The sequence below is a fragment of the Poecilia formosa genome, unplaced genomic scaffold (genome assembly GCF_000485575.1).
Source record: "Poecilia formosa unplaced genomic scaffold, Poecilia_formosa-5.1.2 Scaffold25, whole genome shotgun sequence".
Classification (NCBI taxonomy): domain Eukaryota; kingdom Metazoa; phylum Chordata; class Actinopteri; order Cyprinodontiformes; family Poeciliidae; genus Poecilia; species Poecilia formosa.
In genome coordinates, this window is record NW_006799964.1 from 846,958 (window position 1) to 867,475 (window position 20,518).

The following is a 20,518-nucleotide window of genomic DNA, read 5'->3' on the forward strand; positions in this document are numbered from 1 at the left end:
TGCATAGAAACTGAATGCTGCTTCTCCTCGTTTGGTTCTGGTTCTGGGGATGCAGAACCTCTTCTCAGTCTGATCATTGGTTGTAGATTTCAGGCAACTGGTTGTTAGAACGGTCACACTGATACAAGTGATACACTTCGAAGCTGAGCCAATGCATAAAGGTGTTTTATTCATCTCTGATTCATCTCTAGAGTCTCAAATGTTAAATGGTTAGAAATTGGCGCCTACTTATTAGCTTAATTGTGATAACAGAACAGAGAAGGTTGCCTCTGATGATGAGTTAGAAAACCCAACATATGTCCAGAACTGACGTAGCACATCTCCAGTAAAAACAAAAGGAGCCCAGTTACATTCTGCTCAAAAAACACAGGATGTTAGGATGTGATCATAACGGTTCAGTTGTCTGATCTCAACCACAACAGATATCTCATGATCAAAAAATAGCAAGTTTCCATGGTTGAATTTATTTATTTTATACCTTAAAGAATGCTATGATGACATGCTGCAAGGAAACAAAATCTTTCAGAATTGTCCGAGTTTGAGTTAAAAAATGCGCTTTATATGCTTGCAATGCTTTGGTCTGCATAAAAATATAAATCCTTTATTTTGAACTGAATGAGGACCATATCTTGGTCTGCCAAGTTTGAGCACACTTTGCTGCTTTCAAAAATACAATGCTTGTGTTTTTGTTTCTGCTGAACCACATAGAAGCAGCGGAAAAGCTTTCTGGTCAATCTTTGAGCATAACTGAGTGAGCCAGCACTGCTGAGTACTGGCTCCATGGCAACACATTAAATTGTTTACTTTTTTTCAAAACCTGACTTTAGATTGAAAGACCTTGTCTGATGTCTTCAGCTGATGACAGGTTGTGAAGTGTTGAAATGACAGGGTGGGGAGGTCAGCAAAAGAATTGGTGAAGTAGAAAGACAATCTTGAAAGTTAGTGAAAATGACCCTCTTTATAGCCTCGTTGAAAATGTGACATTCAAAGTCACAGTGTACTTTCATGTCTTCCATTTTGATATTTTTGGATCTCTACCGGCATTTTGAAAGGAACTCTTAAGTTGACAACGTAAATGAATGCTGCAAAAACAAGCACCTCTAAAGACTTTAGGACACAGAGCTTAAGAGAGCGTTGTGGATTTATTTTCCTCAAGGTAAATTACTCGGATAAACAATCTAAACACGTCACTATGCATCTTTTAAGAAGGTTCAATCAAAAATTAGGTTTATTTATTAGAGCAATAACATAAATAATGTTCTTAACCTATAAGAGAAAGAAAACAAGCTGTAATTGTTATTGATTTGAAATATCATGTGATTGTCTTGACAATTATAAAAAAATATGGGACTAAAACCCTTTATTTGCTTCCCTCTGTGTTTCCCCTTCGGAAGCAACTGGGATATAATAAAACTACATGAAAACTGACACTGTTGTTTGTGGCTGGGTGAAATTAAATTGCATTTATTTAATAAACTGCCATTTATGAAATTAATGATCAAATAAACCACCACCAAGACCGCCATCGCAGAGACTTGTGAACAAAACTGTAGAGTAATGGAACCACATACAAGATGAATGTCTTTTGTACAGTGATGACAGTGACTTATGATTTGTTTCTGTACTCTCGTGCTTGAATGATTCTCTTTGTGTACTATAATCATTTAGATATAGTCCATAGGTTCATCTTGTTTGTTTTGTTGTATTTCAAATTGCTGCCATGTGGTGTTATGTTAGGTTCTGCAGCTGATTTTGTAATCTGAATGCCGTCTTGTCATGACTTTATTACATTAAAATTGTTCAAGCTTCACACATCAGTTACTTTGTTTCTCCACTACTAGCACAGCTACAATAAAAACTGGCAATCTGGAGCTTGTACACACTCTGTGCTGGAGGATATGAGCAGCATATGCATGAGCATGATTGACAGTCCAAAGTGTTTTAAAAGAAAATAACAGAGATAAAAGAGCAGGAGGAGCAAATAGTGCTTAGAATCACTTTCTATAGACACTCCAGCTTTTGTAACTTTGAACTAGAAACAAAGCTTACTCTGAATTTCTTTTTTTTTTTTAAATCTTGGTCTGTGATTTTGTTTGGTTGATTAAAATGTCCTCTCAAATGTTTCTCTTTACTTTCTACTCCCAAGAGGTAGACAGAGAGGAAAGACCAAAAGGAACACATAATGCTTAGAATCGTTTTCTACAGCTAGTCCAACTTTTTTGTAATTATAAACCCGAAGCAAAGCTCACCTTGCATTTCCTGTTTTTTTTTTGTTGTTTTTTTATTTTGGTCTGTGATTTTGTTTTGTTGATTAGACTGTTCTCTCATTTTTTTCCTCTATACTTTCTATTCCCAAGAATCTCACATTGCTTTTTATTGCTTGAGCAGCTGCATCAGGGGGAAACTGTTGTGATTTGGAATGGGCAGCATGCATGGCAGAGACACCCATTTAGGATAATTGCTCTGAAACGTGCTTATGTAGAGGTGCCCAAGGCAACAAGCTAACCACAAACATAATAACAGTTTTAGTTGAGTGATGGAAGTTTTAGGTGAGGAAGGAAGGAGGTGGAGAGGGACACAGAGGGAAAGGAATTTGGAAGGTGCTTTTATGCAAGAGGATACTATTTATTTATTTATTTATTTATTTATTTATTTATTTATTTATTTATTTATTTATTTATTTTGCTGATGCTGCTATATAGTGAACACCAAGTTGCACAAAAGAGCACTTCACCCGCTCCCAGCTGTTGTATTTCTAAAATGCTATTTAGAGAAGTATATGTTGGTTTTGCTGATATTGAATGCTGGACAGTGCTATTTGGGGAGTGAAGTGGGGTCAGTGAATGAGCACATCTGTCACTTCTGCCCTGTGAAAATATTTCCCTTGAGGACACATGCACAAAACACACACCTTCTGCTGTCATGCATTTGTGCTTATTGTCTTTAGTGGAAATGTGCAAGGAAAATGCGTCCTTCTCATGTCAGCTGGTAGAGTTACTCTTCTTCAGCATCCTGTCTCACAAATGTGTGTCTGTTCATCCCCAAGCAGTTTGCTTTAATCTCCTTTAAATTCATTCTCAATCTTTATTGAAATCAACTTGCAGCCAACTTCTCATTTCTCCATCTCCCATCCTAATTAAAACCAGGAAATTGTTCCTAGAATTCCTTGGCACTGGAAAAGTGCGTCTCATCCAGGAGTCACTTTTCTTTCTCCTTGTGTCTAGTTTTTTTTTTTTTTTTTTTTCTAATTTCTTGTTTCATGTGTTACTGTACCTGCCTGCTTGTTTTCATCTCCTCTGTGCTGTTTTCTCACTTACCCTGCTGTCTCTAGCGTTCCCTCTTTGTTTTTCAGCGTTGGTACATGTACGTGTGGGTAGCCATGTGGTGGATTTAGAACTAAAGCTTTTGGTGATTACTCCCATAATGAACCATCATGCTCTGTTCAGTCTGTCATCCCCCAGAGGGATTGATTGTATTATGAAGTTATCATTCAGCCCGAGACATACTCTGTGTCCTCACACAACTCACTTAACCAATATAGCTGTACACACAGAATGAGTAATGAGTAGATTTATATTGCACAAAATGAAAGCTTGCCTTGCAGTTCAGCAGTTATACAGGCACATTTTGGGAGTCCTTAATATTTTTTGAGCAGCATGTCACTGGAATTCTAATGAAACCAGTTTAGGCTTATTGCTCTTATGGATTTATATATGGAACATTGTTTTTCACTTTTCACAAATCTTACAAACTTCTGTAGTCATATTTCAAACACAGAAGCTTTTTGCTTCACACAATTCAAATCCTGCTAAATATTGCTTATTTTTCCTGTCTGATAGATTTTGTTTGCCTTTAATGGAACTCTGGGTTAGTTTACCGGTCCTTTGGAGTTTTGTACCCAAAGATTTCCAGTTCATCCTACCTTACCACCATTTTGTTTTCGCTAACAAACCATTGCATACCTGCCTGCCTGCCGATTAGCTCCTTGATGTCTACCATTTGATACCAACATTTTTACCTGGTCTTACACGTGTACTTATCACAGCTAATATTATTGTTTCTGTGGCTACTAACAACATTAAATGTGACTGCAATCAAACTTTTGTGTAAACAGTTTGCGACCCCAAAGCAAACCATGTGCACAGAAGAAGAATGTCGATGTCAGACAGCCAAGCTCTGTTTATGGATGTAATAAGAGATGCCACCTTATGTGGATCAATTTTAAAGTTGTTGAGCAAGGGGAGCTGACAGCATTTTTTTTATTTTTTTATTTTTTTCCAAAATTATAAAGAAGGAAACTGATGCAAAGAAAGCACAACTAACAGCAATGGCCTTTTGTGTGGCACTGACTGCAACTTCTGCAGAAAAGTCTGTCTGGATGCCAAATCAGAATCAATAGTGACAGATTTCTTTCAATAGTTCAGAAGTTTCATAATTACAATTTTCAGCTATTGTTTACTTTTGGATTTACTGCGTCTGGCTTCTGATGGTGCAGAATTATGGCAAATATCTCACATTCAGCTGGGATTTGACTGCAATAAATAACTGGCATCAAATCGGAATGTAAGTAATATGTGGAGTTAATCTGTCAATGTGATTGAATGGATTTGATTATATTTCTCTGGATATAAATTGGATTTGTCTATCTTGTAAAGTGTCTTGCAACAACACATGATACACCACAGTATACTTTGTGCACAACATTTTAGACATTTTTATGAGTAACTATCCTCAACTGAGTTGTGGGATATATTACCATAAAACGGTTGCTGATTGTTCCAGTGCTTTGCATTTTTGTATTTTTACAGTCTTGGTCATTTCGTAACTAATTGTTTTTGGGTTGTTTTTTATTTATTTATTTATTTATTTTTTTTTAGGGAAAAAAGAATCCATCTGCAGTGAGATGTTTTGCACTGACCACAGCTTTCTATCCGCTCTGAGAACTGATGATTTTGAGCAATGTTTCTTGCTGTACTTACAGGGCTTAATCTACAAACATTCCAAATAAGGATTGCTAAATTGTGAGAGAAAAAGAAATTGTACTCACAATAAGCGAGTGTCTTGCACGTGATCTACAAAGATTACGAGGAGTGCAATTGATTGTACAAGCAAAAGTGGTGCAAACTGCCCTCTTTTCATTAGGATTTGGCGTTTGCTGGCTACTGGTTCAGCATGGAGAGAGTCTGAGGGTGGAATGGCCATGAAAGAAAGATGAAGTAGAAAGTCATTATGCCTGAGGTTTCATAACGACAACAGCTCACATGGGCAGTAGCATCCCTGTCTTGTCATAACATCCCAGTCTGTCATTGCAAGGGAACCACCTCTAATTTCCACGCAATGTTGCGAAGGTGTGTCAACCAACACAAACCCACAACTTCCAGAGTCTTACTGAACTCATTCACTGATGGGACCTTGCCACCGAGGAGCTTTTTAACCAGACCGATGGCCTCAGCACCAGAGATTAGAGAACCCGACCCAAGGTCCGCAGACTCTGCTTCCTCACTAAAAGATGTGGAAGACGGGAAGTATTGTGACCTGTACAGTTATATACCACACATATAACTTCATCTTAGCTTTGGACAGCTTGACAATTTAAATAGTTAAAGATGTACTGATATATGTGCAATATTTAAAGATACTCAAATGGCAAAACTGCTTATTTTTTTTAATTTTTTTTAAATATAACTTATTATATGTTGAGCATGCATGATAAAAAAACATATAGTTTCTAGAAAAAGGCATTTTTAGAGCTGCATCTTCTGTATTTCTCCCTTTAACCATTTTGGTTGCAACTTTCCTTCTTTCCTTCCCGATTACACCCTCTACATCTTTTTGCCACTGTGACCGTCTGCATGAAATTCCCTGACAGCAACTCAAAGTCAACCAGTTCAATATTAAAAAAAAAAGTGCTCTGTCTAGTCTGGATGTACCTGCAAATGGTGAACTACTGCTGACACTTAAGGTGATTAAGAGCACACTTGGGAACAGGACACAAGGGTAGACGTGCAGCACACACTGCATGTCATGAAAGTTTTCTGAACACTTTGGAAACTTAAGGGCAAATGATAGAACAGTTATTTTTCACACCTTTAATGTTATCTTTTTTAAACATAAAGTTTAAAACATATAGCATTCATCTCTTACCTCCATTTTTCTTTAGCTTATTGCACACCAGGGATTCTCAAACTTAATGTATAAAGTTTCAAATGTGCTTTCAAGATCCATGGCCAGAAACAACCGGAAAACCATTTCATCCAGTGTTCTTACGACTTCCAAAGAAAAAGAAGCACCTGTAAGTGTTAAGTGGTGTAATAAGCAGGCTAATTTTGTAAAAACCTTTAACTTAGCCAGTATCAACTTAATTACTTTTGATGCCTCAAAAAATGAAGTACTTTTCTTTAACCACGACTAAAACAATAAACAAACTGAAAATTAACACCTTTAAACAACTGAGGTAAAACTTACAGATGAAAAGTAATCATTTGCACCAGGGTAATAATATACACATGCTTTTCTTAGTCACATGTCAGTCATGGACCAGTTTCACCTTTAGTTTCAGTCCAAGTCATCGGGGAGAATTGGCACAATGAAACCTCATATTTCAAGCAAACTCTGCGAGTGTCTCTGCTTTCAGCTATTCCTACTTTACCCTCATCATCTACTCCTATAGATATCCATCACATCATCAGACTGGTCCCATAAATAAGCCGGCTGCTAAGCCTTGCTACACTGTCACTTATCTCACGTTACAGTGTGCTTTATTAGCTTCTTCTGTGACCCGCTAATTATTTTCACATGTGGTAAACTCAACTTTCCGAGCAGACATATGTCATTACAATGTATCATGAGGCAGCAGACTAAAAGCCTGAGTCAGATAGTGAGGAATTAATCTTTCACACTCTGTAAATATAAAATAATTTAATCTAGAAAAAAACAAATAAAAACTATGACGGTGGTAGAAGTCGCCATTAACAAAGAAAAAAAATGTCAGTAATTATTAAAATACTGTGGTAAAATTTTAAGAAAACAATAAAATGAAAAAGTGGATTGAAAGATGCGTACGTCCTTAATAGTTTAATTCTACCAGTGTGAGCCTTTTTCCGTCTCAAAGTGAATGAAAAAAACATCTGAGCTCTCAAATCATTCAGCGGGAGAAAAAGCTACACATTCCGTGCTGCTTTGTAATGCTGTCATTTATCACAGCATGTGAACCATTAATGTGAATTATTTATTGTCTTTGGCTTGCTGGAGATCCCTGAACTCTACAAAGACAGAGACTGAGCACACATTTAGTACATAGTTATAAAGAGAAAGACACACAGCAAAAGTGACTGATTGGAAAGTGTTTGTGGTTTTATGTGGATTCCAACAACAGGTTATCTGTATTGATGCTAAGTGTTTTCCCTTGTTGTAAACTAGGAAGGTGTGAGAAGCCACTGCATGCATGACCGACTTAAAACGTAACTATAATTAGTCTGTCTTACCCTCACTCTGCTGACTCAAGAGAGAGGGTAAGATTCTAGATTGTGCTGATATGGCACAACCTCTAAACTGGTCTTCCTAAGTGCTGAATTACTCTTTTATCTTATTTTATTTAACTTTATTCATATTTTTTTATTATTCATGGGTACCTTATCTTCATATTTTAGTAGTACTTGATTTTATTTAATAAATTCTTATTTATATTTCTTGAGTTTATTTCATGAAAAAAAATACATTTGGGTTGTCGCTTTGTAATGCAACATTTAATTCTCTTGCGCCACCAAACTATAACACATAGTTTAAGCTTCTTTTCCACTACACAACTTTTACCTATTTTAGCATAATTAAAAAAAACAACAATTTTCTCACTGCTATTCCTTGATTATTATAAAATGCTTCCTCTTCTCTCCTCAGACCTGAAAAAATCATTTGAACAAGAACCCCTTGGAAAAGAAGTGTCGTTGGAGCAGGAGGTGCTGCTACAGTGTCGTCCTCCGGAGGGCATTCCAGCTGCTGAGGTATGTGCAATATTATCGTTAACCTCCTCCTGAGCTGAAAGGAAACTAAGCCGCGAGATCAGCAGAAGGAAGTCATTGATGGAAGAGAGTGACAGAATAAAACATAAAAAAGGAGGCTGATATATATAGATAGAAGTAATCATATGGGAAAAGCCTGGAAGCGCCACAGAAATACGAGTTGTATCAAATACAGTACTCAAATTAAATACTTTATGTTTGACGGGTTTTTTTTTTTTTTTTGGGAGGGGGGTGGAATCGATTAATCAGAGTGTTTTGTCAGGAGCGGCATGGAAATGTTGCATGTTGTATTTCACATACCATTATATAACATACTGTTTATTTTAATAGAAGTAAAAAGACAAATCTGTTATGTAATCCTAATACAGTATTGGTACTGTTGCAGTAATCCACAACAGTACATTTAGCCATGCATGATCTAACTTGTTGCCTCTTTGGATAGACTTGCCCAAATTAATTTTAGGAATACAACACAATGTGTAACACTCATACCGTTACATTATTCAACGATAAATGTGCCGAATTGTCACAGGAAGAAACAGCCTTAATTCTGTTTTGACAGATGGATGCATAGAAGCTCTGCTACATGTTTGAACTGAGACCCTAAAGGTCCCCAGAGATCCAATTTGAGGACAATTTAAACCCATTTAAGGGGAACAAAATAGGAAAAGGTCAGTAGGGGTGAATCATAATCAAGGTACTTTAAAGTGTTGTGCAGCATGAAACATGAAACATATTAGAAATGACTACTTTAAGTAAGCAAACATATTTGCTCACTTGTGTGACCTAAACTTTGTAACAAAACAACTGCTTTTACAGCAAACATTTAGTTATGTTTGTGGGTCGAACACGAACACAATGAACACAATTATATTCATCAAGTGTAATGTCACATTGACATTTCATTAACTTATAAAGTTGACCCTGTAGTCGGCATTTATTTTGGGGCCACTTAGGTCACTTTAATTCTCAGAGTGCTGGATCTACATCCAAACTGTTTGCTGTTCAGATTGTTGTTTAATTTCTCACTTTCAGATGGTTTGTACCTGTACGTATGAAAAGTCATTATTTTATCTATGTAGTTGGTCACAGGGGAAATGCAGTGACCCCAGGCTGCACTTTGAGACGGCTTCACTGGCGGATGGGGAGTCTCAGAATCAGGTTTCCATCCTCAAGGTTTGATAGTCGTTTGCTATTGCACTTAAGTACATAACTCCCCTAAGAGAAAAGAGAGAAGGCATATCAGCATACAAATTGAGAAAGCATGTAGGAGAAAATTTAAGATGGAGGTGGGATAGAAGAAAAGGAAGACAGGGAAATCTGTTTTTTTTCTCCCTGATTATTAGTCAGTTTTTGTGTCTTTTTGTTGTCTTACACCTACTTTCACCCTCTCAACTCATGCTCAGTTCCTTCGGAGACCGGCCTCCGCACTAATGACTCATTATCACTCCTGTCTTATCAGCATTTTTGACTGCAGTTTATATTTGACAACTTTTTGAACACATTTGTGCAGCAAAAATTGTATGGACACAGACACACACTCATGCGCAACCATACAGAAAAATAAAGCTACTTTTCCATTGTGTTCAATTTGCTACCTTTTTCCAGTCGTCTTACTTTTGTCATAATGGGATTTCAGGAAAATGGATTGGTCTGTCTTGTCTGTCTGCTGAAGCTCTTTAGAGGGATTTGGATTTAAAACCATCTGAAGACCCTTGGTTGAAACCCTGACTATTTTTTTTATTGCCCTTGATTTTCTGTTTTTCTCTGTTCTTATCACATCTTTTCTTTTTGCCATCAGCTCTGTTCTCAGTTTTATTCGCTCCCTTAGGCCCTGGCTACAGTTTCTCCAGATTTTATTTATTTTATGGATATATTTTTTTTCCTACTTCTGTGAAGAACAACTGTGTATACAATCCAGGGATAGACAGTAGGGACAAAAAGTTCTTCATTTTGTGTTTTGCATTGCTGTTGCAATAAAGGTGATGATAACGTTGTTTTAAGATATTCAATTGATATAGATATATGCACCAAAACTTTGGAATCTGTTTATGAATCATTTTGATCATTGTTGATGTCACCTAATTCAAGTCACAAATACAGTGACTAGTTTAGACTTGACTTTATGACTTTTGATTCAGACTCTAAGGCAAATGACTACAAATGGAGTTGAATCTTTCAGCTGAAAATTCACCACTTGTGTACTTGAATCCCTTTGACTGCTGGTGTTGGTCAGAAGGCCAATTGGTGCCGATTACACAACATCTTTGCTTCTGTGAGTCTGCCCCAGGGCAGCTGTAGTTACAATATGAATCTGTGTGTCAATGGGTGAATGACTGAATGTAGTAAACTGCTCTAGTCCTCTGGGCCATTTACCATTTAAATATCTTTACACAAGATAACCTTTGTATCAAGTTATGGAAGAGAAACATTGAGAGCTCCCAAGGACCTAATATAGCTGGTGTGTGTACTTGTATTCATAGAAATACCCTTTTTATTTGAGGTATTTTTCATTTATCTGAGACAAAAATATGCAGCAATGCCATGCTAAAATAATAGTTGTTTAAGAAATACATATTTTCTGACAGACATTGTTTCAAAAAGAGATAAGTTAGTGTAGAAAATATGACCAAAGTTCTTCTGAATAACAATATTTGCTGTGAAATGCAGCACTTTTTTAACACTTGAGGTCAACTGCACTTGCTGCAAATGTATGCCAAATATATTCACCTTTTTTTTGAAAAGCATTCATATGTAATGGGTATGAATTATTGATTTTTTACTATTACTTACATAAATGTTAAACTAATTTGACTAAGATTCAATTAAATTTAAATTCAAAGTTTAGAGCTTGAGCCTTGACTTGTAATATGCAGGTTTTGACTTTGGACATGAGTTCAGACTTACGTGTCTTGAAACTTGACTCGAAACTGGAGAAGAAGAAAAAAAAAAAAAAAAACATGATTTACCTAACATCTCTGCACGTGGGCAGGATGAGCACATGCAGTGGAGAATCTCTGCTTTATGGATACAGCATAATGTTTACAACTTGAATCCTCTTTCTCTCACTTTTTTTTTTTAATTGACAGTTCTCGTTCTTGGTGTCCTGTGACCTCTCTTAAAAACGTTCTAATATTAGTGACCACAGTCTCCTTGTGGACCAGTTGACGACTGCTGTAAAGTTGTCAACGTGATAGGCCTGATGGCTTGATATGTGATATCCATGTCTTACTGCCCAGCTGGTACCTGACTGTCAACATGCTGAAGCAAAGTCTTTACTCCCCAAACAAACATACTTAAAATTTACATTCATACTCATAAAACGTGTAACAGCAGACAAATGCCAACTCTTTTCTCCTATTGACACATGCAGTGTGTGTGCATTTAATATATATGAAGAAGAAGAAAAAAGCATTACAGCATGACCAGAAGCACACAAAAGGACAAGTTTAAAAGATCATTTTAAGTGCTCCAGTGCTAGCCTTCAGAGGTCGGGGTCAAACTAATTCCAGGCACCAAAGAAAATGTCTACACACCTACATGCTGCTGCCTCATTTTCACTCTCCTCAAACAACACCTTTTCTGTGAACTGAAAGTCTTTTCTACATGTTTTTTTTATTTTTTATGCCTTGCATTCTGATCCTACTGTGAGAGACGATTCAGGATATTCAGATGCAGCTAAATCTTCTTGATTAAAGAGTCTGTAAATTCAGTGGACTGTCAACAGTTGCAGCTGAACGTTTACTTTCCATAAAACTATCCTCACAGTTTGGTTTAGTTTTTTTTTTTTTTTTTTTTTTTTTTTTTTCATCGCAGAGATCTCGAGTCCAACGACAGATAACACCCTGAAGTAGATGTGCTAAAGGTGAGCAGCTGTTTGAAATTTGGAACCGAGCCACAGTCAGTTCAAGTGTATACATACCGCACAAATGTTGTGAGGCCCATTAGGACTCGAAGGCAGCAAACTGACAGCGATAATACATATATCTTATAACTTAAAAGAGTCCGTGTGACCCCAGAGGGTAAGGAGAGTCAGTGGACAGCACACGACAGGTGGAGTTATAGATTTCTGCATGCTCGTGCGCGTGCGTGTGTGTGTGCCTGTCTGCGTCTGTCTCTGTTTTTGAGTGATTACCCCAGCTGCAGCGAAATAAACACATCAATGTGTGGTGACAGGCACTCCACGTGTCACTAACGCACAAGCACGCACACACTAATGCATACACAAAAGTCAGACAGTAACTTGATACGTTTCTGGAGCCTGGTCAAGTTCCTGTCACATTCTTAACCACTTAATCCACCGTCTTAATATATGCAGTTACTGAGATAATGGTTTTTGACCACTCCTTAAATGTACTGTGGCGTAACATATTTAAACCACAAAACAATTAATTCCTTCACTGGGTTGTGCAGCATGTTTTTTGTGTGATACTGTTGATTTTCAGTAAAACCAGTCATTCAATTGTAAGATTCAGAAAATGTTCTCCTACCGGAGACATGGCCACTACTGCTGTTTTATAGCTAAAGGATGGCCAAAGACATATTCATCTTCAAGATATTTCATCTTCAAGCATGCCACACACACACACACACGCACACACACGCACACACACACACACACACACCCACACACGCACACACACATCTTCCCAGGGGGTAAACTGGCACATCTGTGCATTAGTGAGGCCCCAGGTTTGTTTTTCCCACTCATGGACAAACAAACCTTCATGATGACCATTGGTGCCATTTTTCTAACAAATGCTCTTGTTAAACAGTGTCAAGTAGGCTTAGACAAAAGTATTTGCCTAATCATTTGGGCATATTTGCGTACCTTTGTGAATATGTGAGATTGTGTGATGAAAACTGTAGTAGATTTGACTGTCAGAAGGTATCATTTTTGGCGAGGCAAAATGCTTATATGCCACATTTTCATATATTTAGAGTAAGCTGAGTAGGGCTGCAACTACTGATTATTTTGCAGGTGGATAAATCTGTCAATATATTTATGATTAGTCTATTAGTAAATGGTTATTTTCAACTCAATTCAGTATTTTTAATATTGTGCCAATTTACAAAATGTACTTTTACAACAAGACACTTACAAAAAAAAGAGATGTCAATTCAATCCGATCACACAGATAAAATTGTTCCAAATTGATCCTAGTTATCAAAAACTGCACTCAAGCTCTGTTTATTATTCATATTGGTTAAAAAGTTTTCTATCTAAGGTAAGTAGTGAAACGTAGTGAGATCTTTACTTACTTTGTGTCATTGACTTTGGAGCAATCTCGCAAAACAGTGGATATGAAAACTCCCTTTAACAGGAAGAAACCTTCACCAGAACTACGCTCAGTGTGAGTGGCTATCAACCACAACTGACTGGGGGTTTGAGAAGACAGAGCAAAAACAAAGTAGCACTGATCCAGAAGTTCATAGTATTTGAAAGAAAAGTAGTGAATGTAGTAGCTGCTTTAGTGGCTTCATTTAGGAGAGAAACACAGCTAAGCAGATAAGCTTTGAGCCAGATTTCACGTCTGTATTGTAGGATTAAAGGAAGCAGGAAGAGCTATGACAGCTGAAACTCAGCCAGTGTCCGTGTCTTGGAGAGAGACGGTGATAAACAGTGAAATACAATGCCAGATGGACCATCTATAAAAGGAGAACAGATTGTTGACAGCACTAACTCAACTGATTGCCCCCCTTCCAGGAAGGAGTCACAACTAAACTGACTTACCAGACTGGATGTAGCTTCTATAAGGAGCAAAAGAAACAGAGAGAACATAAAGTTATTATCCTAAATAACACAAATAATGCAAAATTGGAGAGGAGTAGGAAAATATAGTTGGGTGAGGAAAAAGGGGCAACATGTACTCCTGCAGCCTAAGCCCACTGACCAGGAGTCAAGTCCTCGAGATCTACTATCTTGTAACTTTTAGATACATTTTTTTCCAATCCACCTGAAAAAAATGAATGGGTCAGTACCAGACCTCTGTAGAGCTGATGAGGGAATTTTGCAGTTAATTCAGGTGGGTTGGATGTGAAATGCATCTAAAAGTTGCAGCATGGTAGAGCTCGAGGACTGGTCTTGGATTACTACAGACGCTTAAATAAATAAATCCATATCTGCTTATTTATTCATTTCTGCACACGATCTTGGGTGGCAAATAAAACTGATTCTGATTGTGATCATGTGGGTGCAACTTCAGTTCTGAGAACCAACACATTTTACTGCACTCTCAGATGCACACACTCGTCTTTAACTCATAAACTCTCGCAGTATACTAAAGCGATCTGTTAACCTGAACATAATATATGTATCTATATGTATCTCTTTTTTGATCACCTGTACTTCAAACTATGAAACTCTTATCAGAGTCAGACCTGAACTAGATTTCACTTTACTGGTTAAAAAAATCTTTAAAACTGTTTGTGATCTCAGGAAGAATTCAATCTACTAACTTCACCACAAAGACCTCACAATCTAATCTTTTTTTAAAGGTTCTATCGGCCTTTATTTGATAGTTAATTGACAGGAAAGTGGGTAATGAGAGAAGGGGGAGGACATGCAGCAAAGGTCGCCAAGGCCGGGAATCAAACCTGCGACAGCTGCATTGAGGACTAAGGACTCCATATGTGGGTTGTGCTTAACCCCTGCGCCACCGGAGCACACCCCGCAATCTAATCTTTAACCTTGACACAGTCCCCCAAGCGGTCGGAGTGGACTCCACTTGAGTTTTTTACACTGTGTGCAGTCCCTTAGGGGTCAACTTGACCTCGCGTGTGCTTTTCCAAGTTTTTTTGTGTGTGTGTGCATGTGCGTGTGTGTGTGTGTGTGTGTGTGTGTGTTTTGCTGACAAAATACACCTATTGCTTCTCCGTTGTTTGGCCAAGCTAATTTTGCACAATTTTACTGTTATGATTGATTAGAAAAAATATCTTGCACTATTATTATTATTATTATTATTATTATTATTATTATTAACAATGTTCTTTTTCATATAGTGTTAGCACTTTTTTATCTTTTGTGTAAACATATATCTGTTGTTGCTGTTACACCTTGTTTTCCTTCCTGTGTGACAATGAAGACTATTTCTATTTGTATTTCTCTATTTGTCCATAGTTAGAATTTCTGAACAATACCAGGTTGAAAATATGTAATATCATATTTGCATTTTCTTTTAAACGAAATGTTTTCACTTCTGAACCCCAGGAATTAAAATTGCATCAATAGAAAACGTGTACACAGTTGTGTGCCTTGCTTGAGTGTTTTTTGCGTTTGTAGTTGTATGGCTGTTTTCTGTGTACAAAAAACAATTTCTGTAATGCTGCTTCCCCAATAGATACTTACCTTAATCCTCTTTGAGCTGGCATAGTAAGCTCCACAGCTCATCTCTCACCACACTTTTATGTTGATCCCCAACCTCTGTCAGAAATCATCGCCATAATCCAGATTAGTCAGCAATCTCTCTTTTTTATTTCAACTACCTGGGTAAATTATTGAAATGATGTTAAGCTTATCAAAATGACGTTGCACTGGTTTATCATTGAAGAGTAATTTCCAAATGAGGAAGATGAAATGGAGCAGCTTTTGTTTCATTTTAGTTGTAGCTGTGATGTGGTTGGATGTTGGCAACATGCAGTAAGATTATAATCACCACATAAAGATCAAATTATGCATTAGATATTTCTGCCCACTCACATACAAGTGGGATTACAAGTGGATTTAAATCATGATTTATCTTTCATTCCACCTTAGCTAAGTGTAAAAATGCCAAACACACAGGCACAGCTATGGCAAATGTTTAGTGTAGTGTGGGAAGTGTAATCTTCCTGTATTACTGATAAGTTGTACTTAATTTAAGGGATGAGGCAAATTGCACTTTTTAGCCATCGGATCGGACTGCATAGAGCTGCAACATGAGTTTTCTTTTTCTTTGCAAGTTTATCAGCTTTCTTTCTTTTTAAGCTCTCCTAAGATTGTCACTAATGTTAGTTTTTTGATCAGTTTTCTATGTTTCTACGTTTTCTACATGGTGCCTTGACAAACCAGTGTAAGCATTGCTTTTTTTTTCTACTACATCATAATTGGGAGTAATGGATAAGATTGATAACTGCTAAAAAGACAAAGAAGAACCTAAATTACTTTGGGTAATATCTTTTTCTCCATGAATAATGGTGATTCTAGTGCATTGCACAGGGTATTTCAAAATCCTTGTCACTGGTCACAATAATATGGACTGTACGCACAAGAACATGGCAGACACCTGATGAAACTTCCATCACACAGTCCTTACAGTGGAGGGCAGTCGAGTGAATTTAGTAGTATTTAGAGCTGCAGATCTCAAATATTTTACTAGTCAAGTATCCCATCAAATAATCCATCATGCATTCAAGTAATCGTGTAACTATGTACTATACTAATTCTTCCTAACTTTTTCTCCCAGGTCTTGTCGTTAAATCTGCAGTAAGAGATGTGCTGTGCATTTTCAAATGCAGACAGATTAAGATTTCTTATTTTCATTTTCAGAACCTGTACTGCTCTCACTTAACGCTCGACCATCACATTCATAATATATGTTTGTGCCTCAAAATATGATCCGCTTCTCTTCAAAAGTATGTTTCTGTGTCGCAAATACCTTTGAAAATATGGTACTGCATTCACAATGAATGTAGAAGCTATACTTTTCCCTTATGTTGACTCCAACTACAGCCCTTACATTAAATATGTCCATCAGCTAGGCCACTTCCAGGAACTATCAATTAAAATACAAAGATGGAAACTTCCCGTTAAGCAGGCACTCTGTATTTTGTTCCTTTACTGACAACTTAACTCGCATTATTTTTTCTTTCGCTACTTGAAGTGGGCAGGAAATATGCAGGCCAGTGATCTTTCACTCTTTCAGTTCTCTGCAGTCTGAGGTTTGAGTTGTTTTGAAGAAAGGATGTTTTTTTTTGTGTGTGTGTGTGTGTGTGTGCGTGTGCGTGTGTGTGTGTAGATTGAGGGTTGAGTGGGTGCTTCACTCAGAAGTATGTCAGCAAGGTATAATGAAGGCATTTTTGTGGATCCCCCTCATCACCTCACCCTCCCAGCACACTCCCAAATTAGAAGGACCCAATCTTTTCCCTCTCATTACCTGCTCAAAAGCTTCTTTGGGGATTGGTGCGGTTGTGCATCTTTGGCCTCATCTCTTTCAAACATCTACTGGAAGAGTTTTGCATGTGTCAATGTTAAAAAAGGCTTTTTTTTCAATCATTTTTTTCTTTTTCCACTGAATTCAATACTTGAGCTGCAGCTACAGGTTGCCTGTGTGACAACATTTGTACTTCTGAATACTTTTTTCATCTCTCTCAATTACTATTTCTGTCTTTCTTTACCTTATATTGTTTACCTGTCTTGTGATTATTTTTTTAAATGTGCTGCCTCTCTGTCATTCTCTTAATCTCTTAGTTTTTTTCCGTCCCTCTTGTCTATCTTGACATATCGAGACAAATCTGAGGAGTGACGGTGACATGACTGCATGGAGTGTTCTGCAGCTACCCCTGTTGCCCTTGGCAATCCTGACAGTGTTGTCACAGATGAATGAGCACACTGTTTTGACGCTCAGTGTGGAGTTGTCAAATAACAAAATTTGTTTCTGTTCTGTTGAGTTTGGGAAGTTCTTAGACCTTGTAACTCTTCTTGGTCAACAACGAAAGCTTCTTAATTTGTAATTTGTGTGAGAGTTTTTTAGCAATAAAATAATAGAGGAATGAAATGAACATCTAACAGTAATTTGTGAAGTAATTCAGCGTTTAGCATTGGTTCTCAATTTGGCTTCTGGTGGATATTGAGAGATAATTTTATATACTTATCCACTTGACAGTAAATTCCTCATCTGAGACCATGACTGAAAAAGTTTTAATAAGCCTGGGCTTTAAATAATTGCTGCCAATTAATTGCTTTTCATTCACATCACATCATCATTCGCTAACATAATCTTAAGTGAATTATAAAAGGAGGTTATCATCAGTGCAATTACTTTTTTTTTTTTATTCTCGCTTGATTTTGAAAAGTATCTGTGTCTGATGGCACCACATGTGAAACATTGGTACAGAAATATTCTGCTGAGAAGCTACTAATCCAATTGATGCTCTGCCACTTTCTGATCCACATTTGTGGCAAAATGACACAAATACCTGTCTAATACATTTGTGAAGCACTTATGATTGTTGAAGTCTGAAAGGATATTTTTTATTTTTGCAAGATTTAATTCAATAGAATTTTAGCATAATTGTCCTGAAGATTGTTATGGTTAGAAACTTCTCTTGTCAGAACTCCAAATGTCATGTATCACCAAGCTTTTGACAAAAACATTGCATATATTTTTAGAAACCTTGACATTATGGAATATGGTGTGTGCAGAGATTTGAAAAGTCATCATCAAATTGATTTCATTGCATAAGGTGAAGAGGTATGGATGCTTTCTTGTAGCACTGTGAGGAGAATCTCAAATCTCTCTGATATTAGTTCTACGTCGACAGTTTTATTTTTTCTTGTGTACAATTCGTCTCTTTTAGAAAAAACTGGAATTAAAAGGCCCGTTGCTGTGGACAAGTAAGATATTTCTCTCCAGGTTAGTTCTCATTCATTCATGAATAGTAAATGAATTGAAGAATGCGGCACAAATGAACAGGATGGTCTCAAATAATTCATCTGACCAAGCTAATAAAGCAAAGCTGATTTTGTTATTGGGTGGTTTTAATAACACTGGAGAGTTTGAGAGTCAATTAAAAAGGATTAGCATGCCCCCAAGCAGCTCAGAGCCTCTTCATGCTCTAATGATTATGGAGTGTCATCAGAACTCCTACACTTTACAGTGAATCAGCTTTGACATATACAAACATAGCGCTTAGTGTGCATAGTTTTCTGTGGCTGTGTCATCACCAGCTGGTGATGTTTCCAGGGCGTAAACTCTGTTTGGGCCAATGGAATAGACTGTGGGTTTTCCCTGCTTCCCCCAAACCCTATGCAGGAACAAAAGGTGCTTTTAGAGGCTGCCTGGCTGCAGACTTTTCATCATGGTCAGAACTTAGTGCTGTTACACCATGACTAGCAAGTTTAAGAGTTTAAAAATGTTTCTTTAGATTGTGTTTGGTGACTTTTTCCCCTCATTCTTTAAATTATTGGTTAGTCTTTTTCAGTTTGTTGTTTTAAATTTAGCTAAGATATTCTTTACTATGTTTATATCTATGTTTTGATAAGTTTGATGAAGTCCATTGAGCAGTTTGAGGAGTTTTCATTTATGTTTTTTTTCTCAATTTTTATCTCAATCTGTTTTTCACATAGTTCTTCTCACTTAACTTTCTTTTTTTTTTGTGGTTTAATGTTTGCATTGCATGTGTGATTTTAAATATGTCACCTGGTAAGGTAATCTCGTTAAGGCTTGTTTACATCAAAGATGAAATTATTGGCTTAAAAAATACATGAATAAATAATTCCCCTGACTGTTCAATCAGTTTGCCCTATATCACATTGAATTAGTCTCATTCCGAAGTTTTAATTTATTTTGTATATGAAATTTGTTTGGCCCTTTAGTAACTAGTGAGAAACAATAGCCTAAACAAGTTTCCTTATTTTTTAGACTGTCATGAATTATGCATCACCTGAGATGTACGAACTCTCTTCCATTCCTTTGTGAACATTCTTGTTTTACTTCTGAGGGAACAGGAGAGCTCAGTAGAAAAGGCAAAATACATCATTGTCCAAAGGCGCAAAACAGCATGGACATAAATACAGAGAGCAGAGACATGAAAACTTTCACTGCACTGACCCATGAGCCTGCACAAGGCTGTTCTATAATTTAATAACTTGTCAGTCATTTTAACACTGGCTTACTGCTGCAGGAAAAAAAAAAAGTTATAGGTAAAATGATGACTATAACAGGCCTAACAAAATTCCCAAAACTGTTATAAAAGGTCTTTGTGGGATTGTGTTAAGTTCAAAGAATCCATAGCATATTAATATGGTCAGTAAATAATATTTAGTGTTTAATAAACTTTCTGCAGGTTCATGTGTCAGTGTAATGGTCCACTTGTAATTCCTTTTAAAGTATGTTAAATTCAAGTGTAAGAACTACTTAAACACACAAAATAAATAAGTTAGTTGTCAGTATGTTTTTGTAAGTTTAGTCTTTTTATATTGCAAACTTTTATTCCCTCTATGAAAAGCTCAACGTGGCTCCCTTTTGAACTTTTACCTGATGTTTTTTTAGGTGTTGATTTTAATTCCATCTGTTACTGGGTCAGCATCTGTTTGGGGGAAATGTTCCCTCCACGTGTCTGAGGCGTTAAGTGGAGTTGTGTGTTTTTGCAACTCCTGATTTGAGTCAAGGGCTTTATTTTCCATTCTTAGCACCCAAACACCCCCATCTTAACCCATCAGTGCTGTTTTCCCACAAAGTGATTATTCTGTAAAAGGTTTTCTCAATTATTTTTGCATATTTCTGTGTATCAGTGTAGTG

At 36.9% G+C, this 20,518-nt stretch overlaps 1 protein-coding gene across 3 annotated transcripts in view; it reads left to right on the plus strand.

The window, feature by feature from the left end:
* Positions 1-20,518, plus strand: part of LOC103135365 (netrin receptor UNC5C-like) — a 186,542-nt gene that overhangs the window by 112,934 nt on the left and 53,090 nt on the right. For all 3 annotated transcript variants that reach the window (XM_007548028.2, XM_007548025.2, XM_007548026.2), the window contains exon 4: positions 7,897-8,000. In XM_007548028.2, the coding sequence (XP_007548090.1) occupies positions 7,897-8,000 (104 nt within the window). The remainder of the gene's footprint in view (positions 1-7,896; positions 8,001-20,518) is intronic.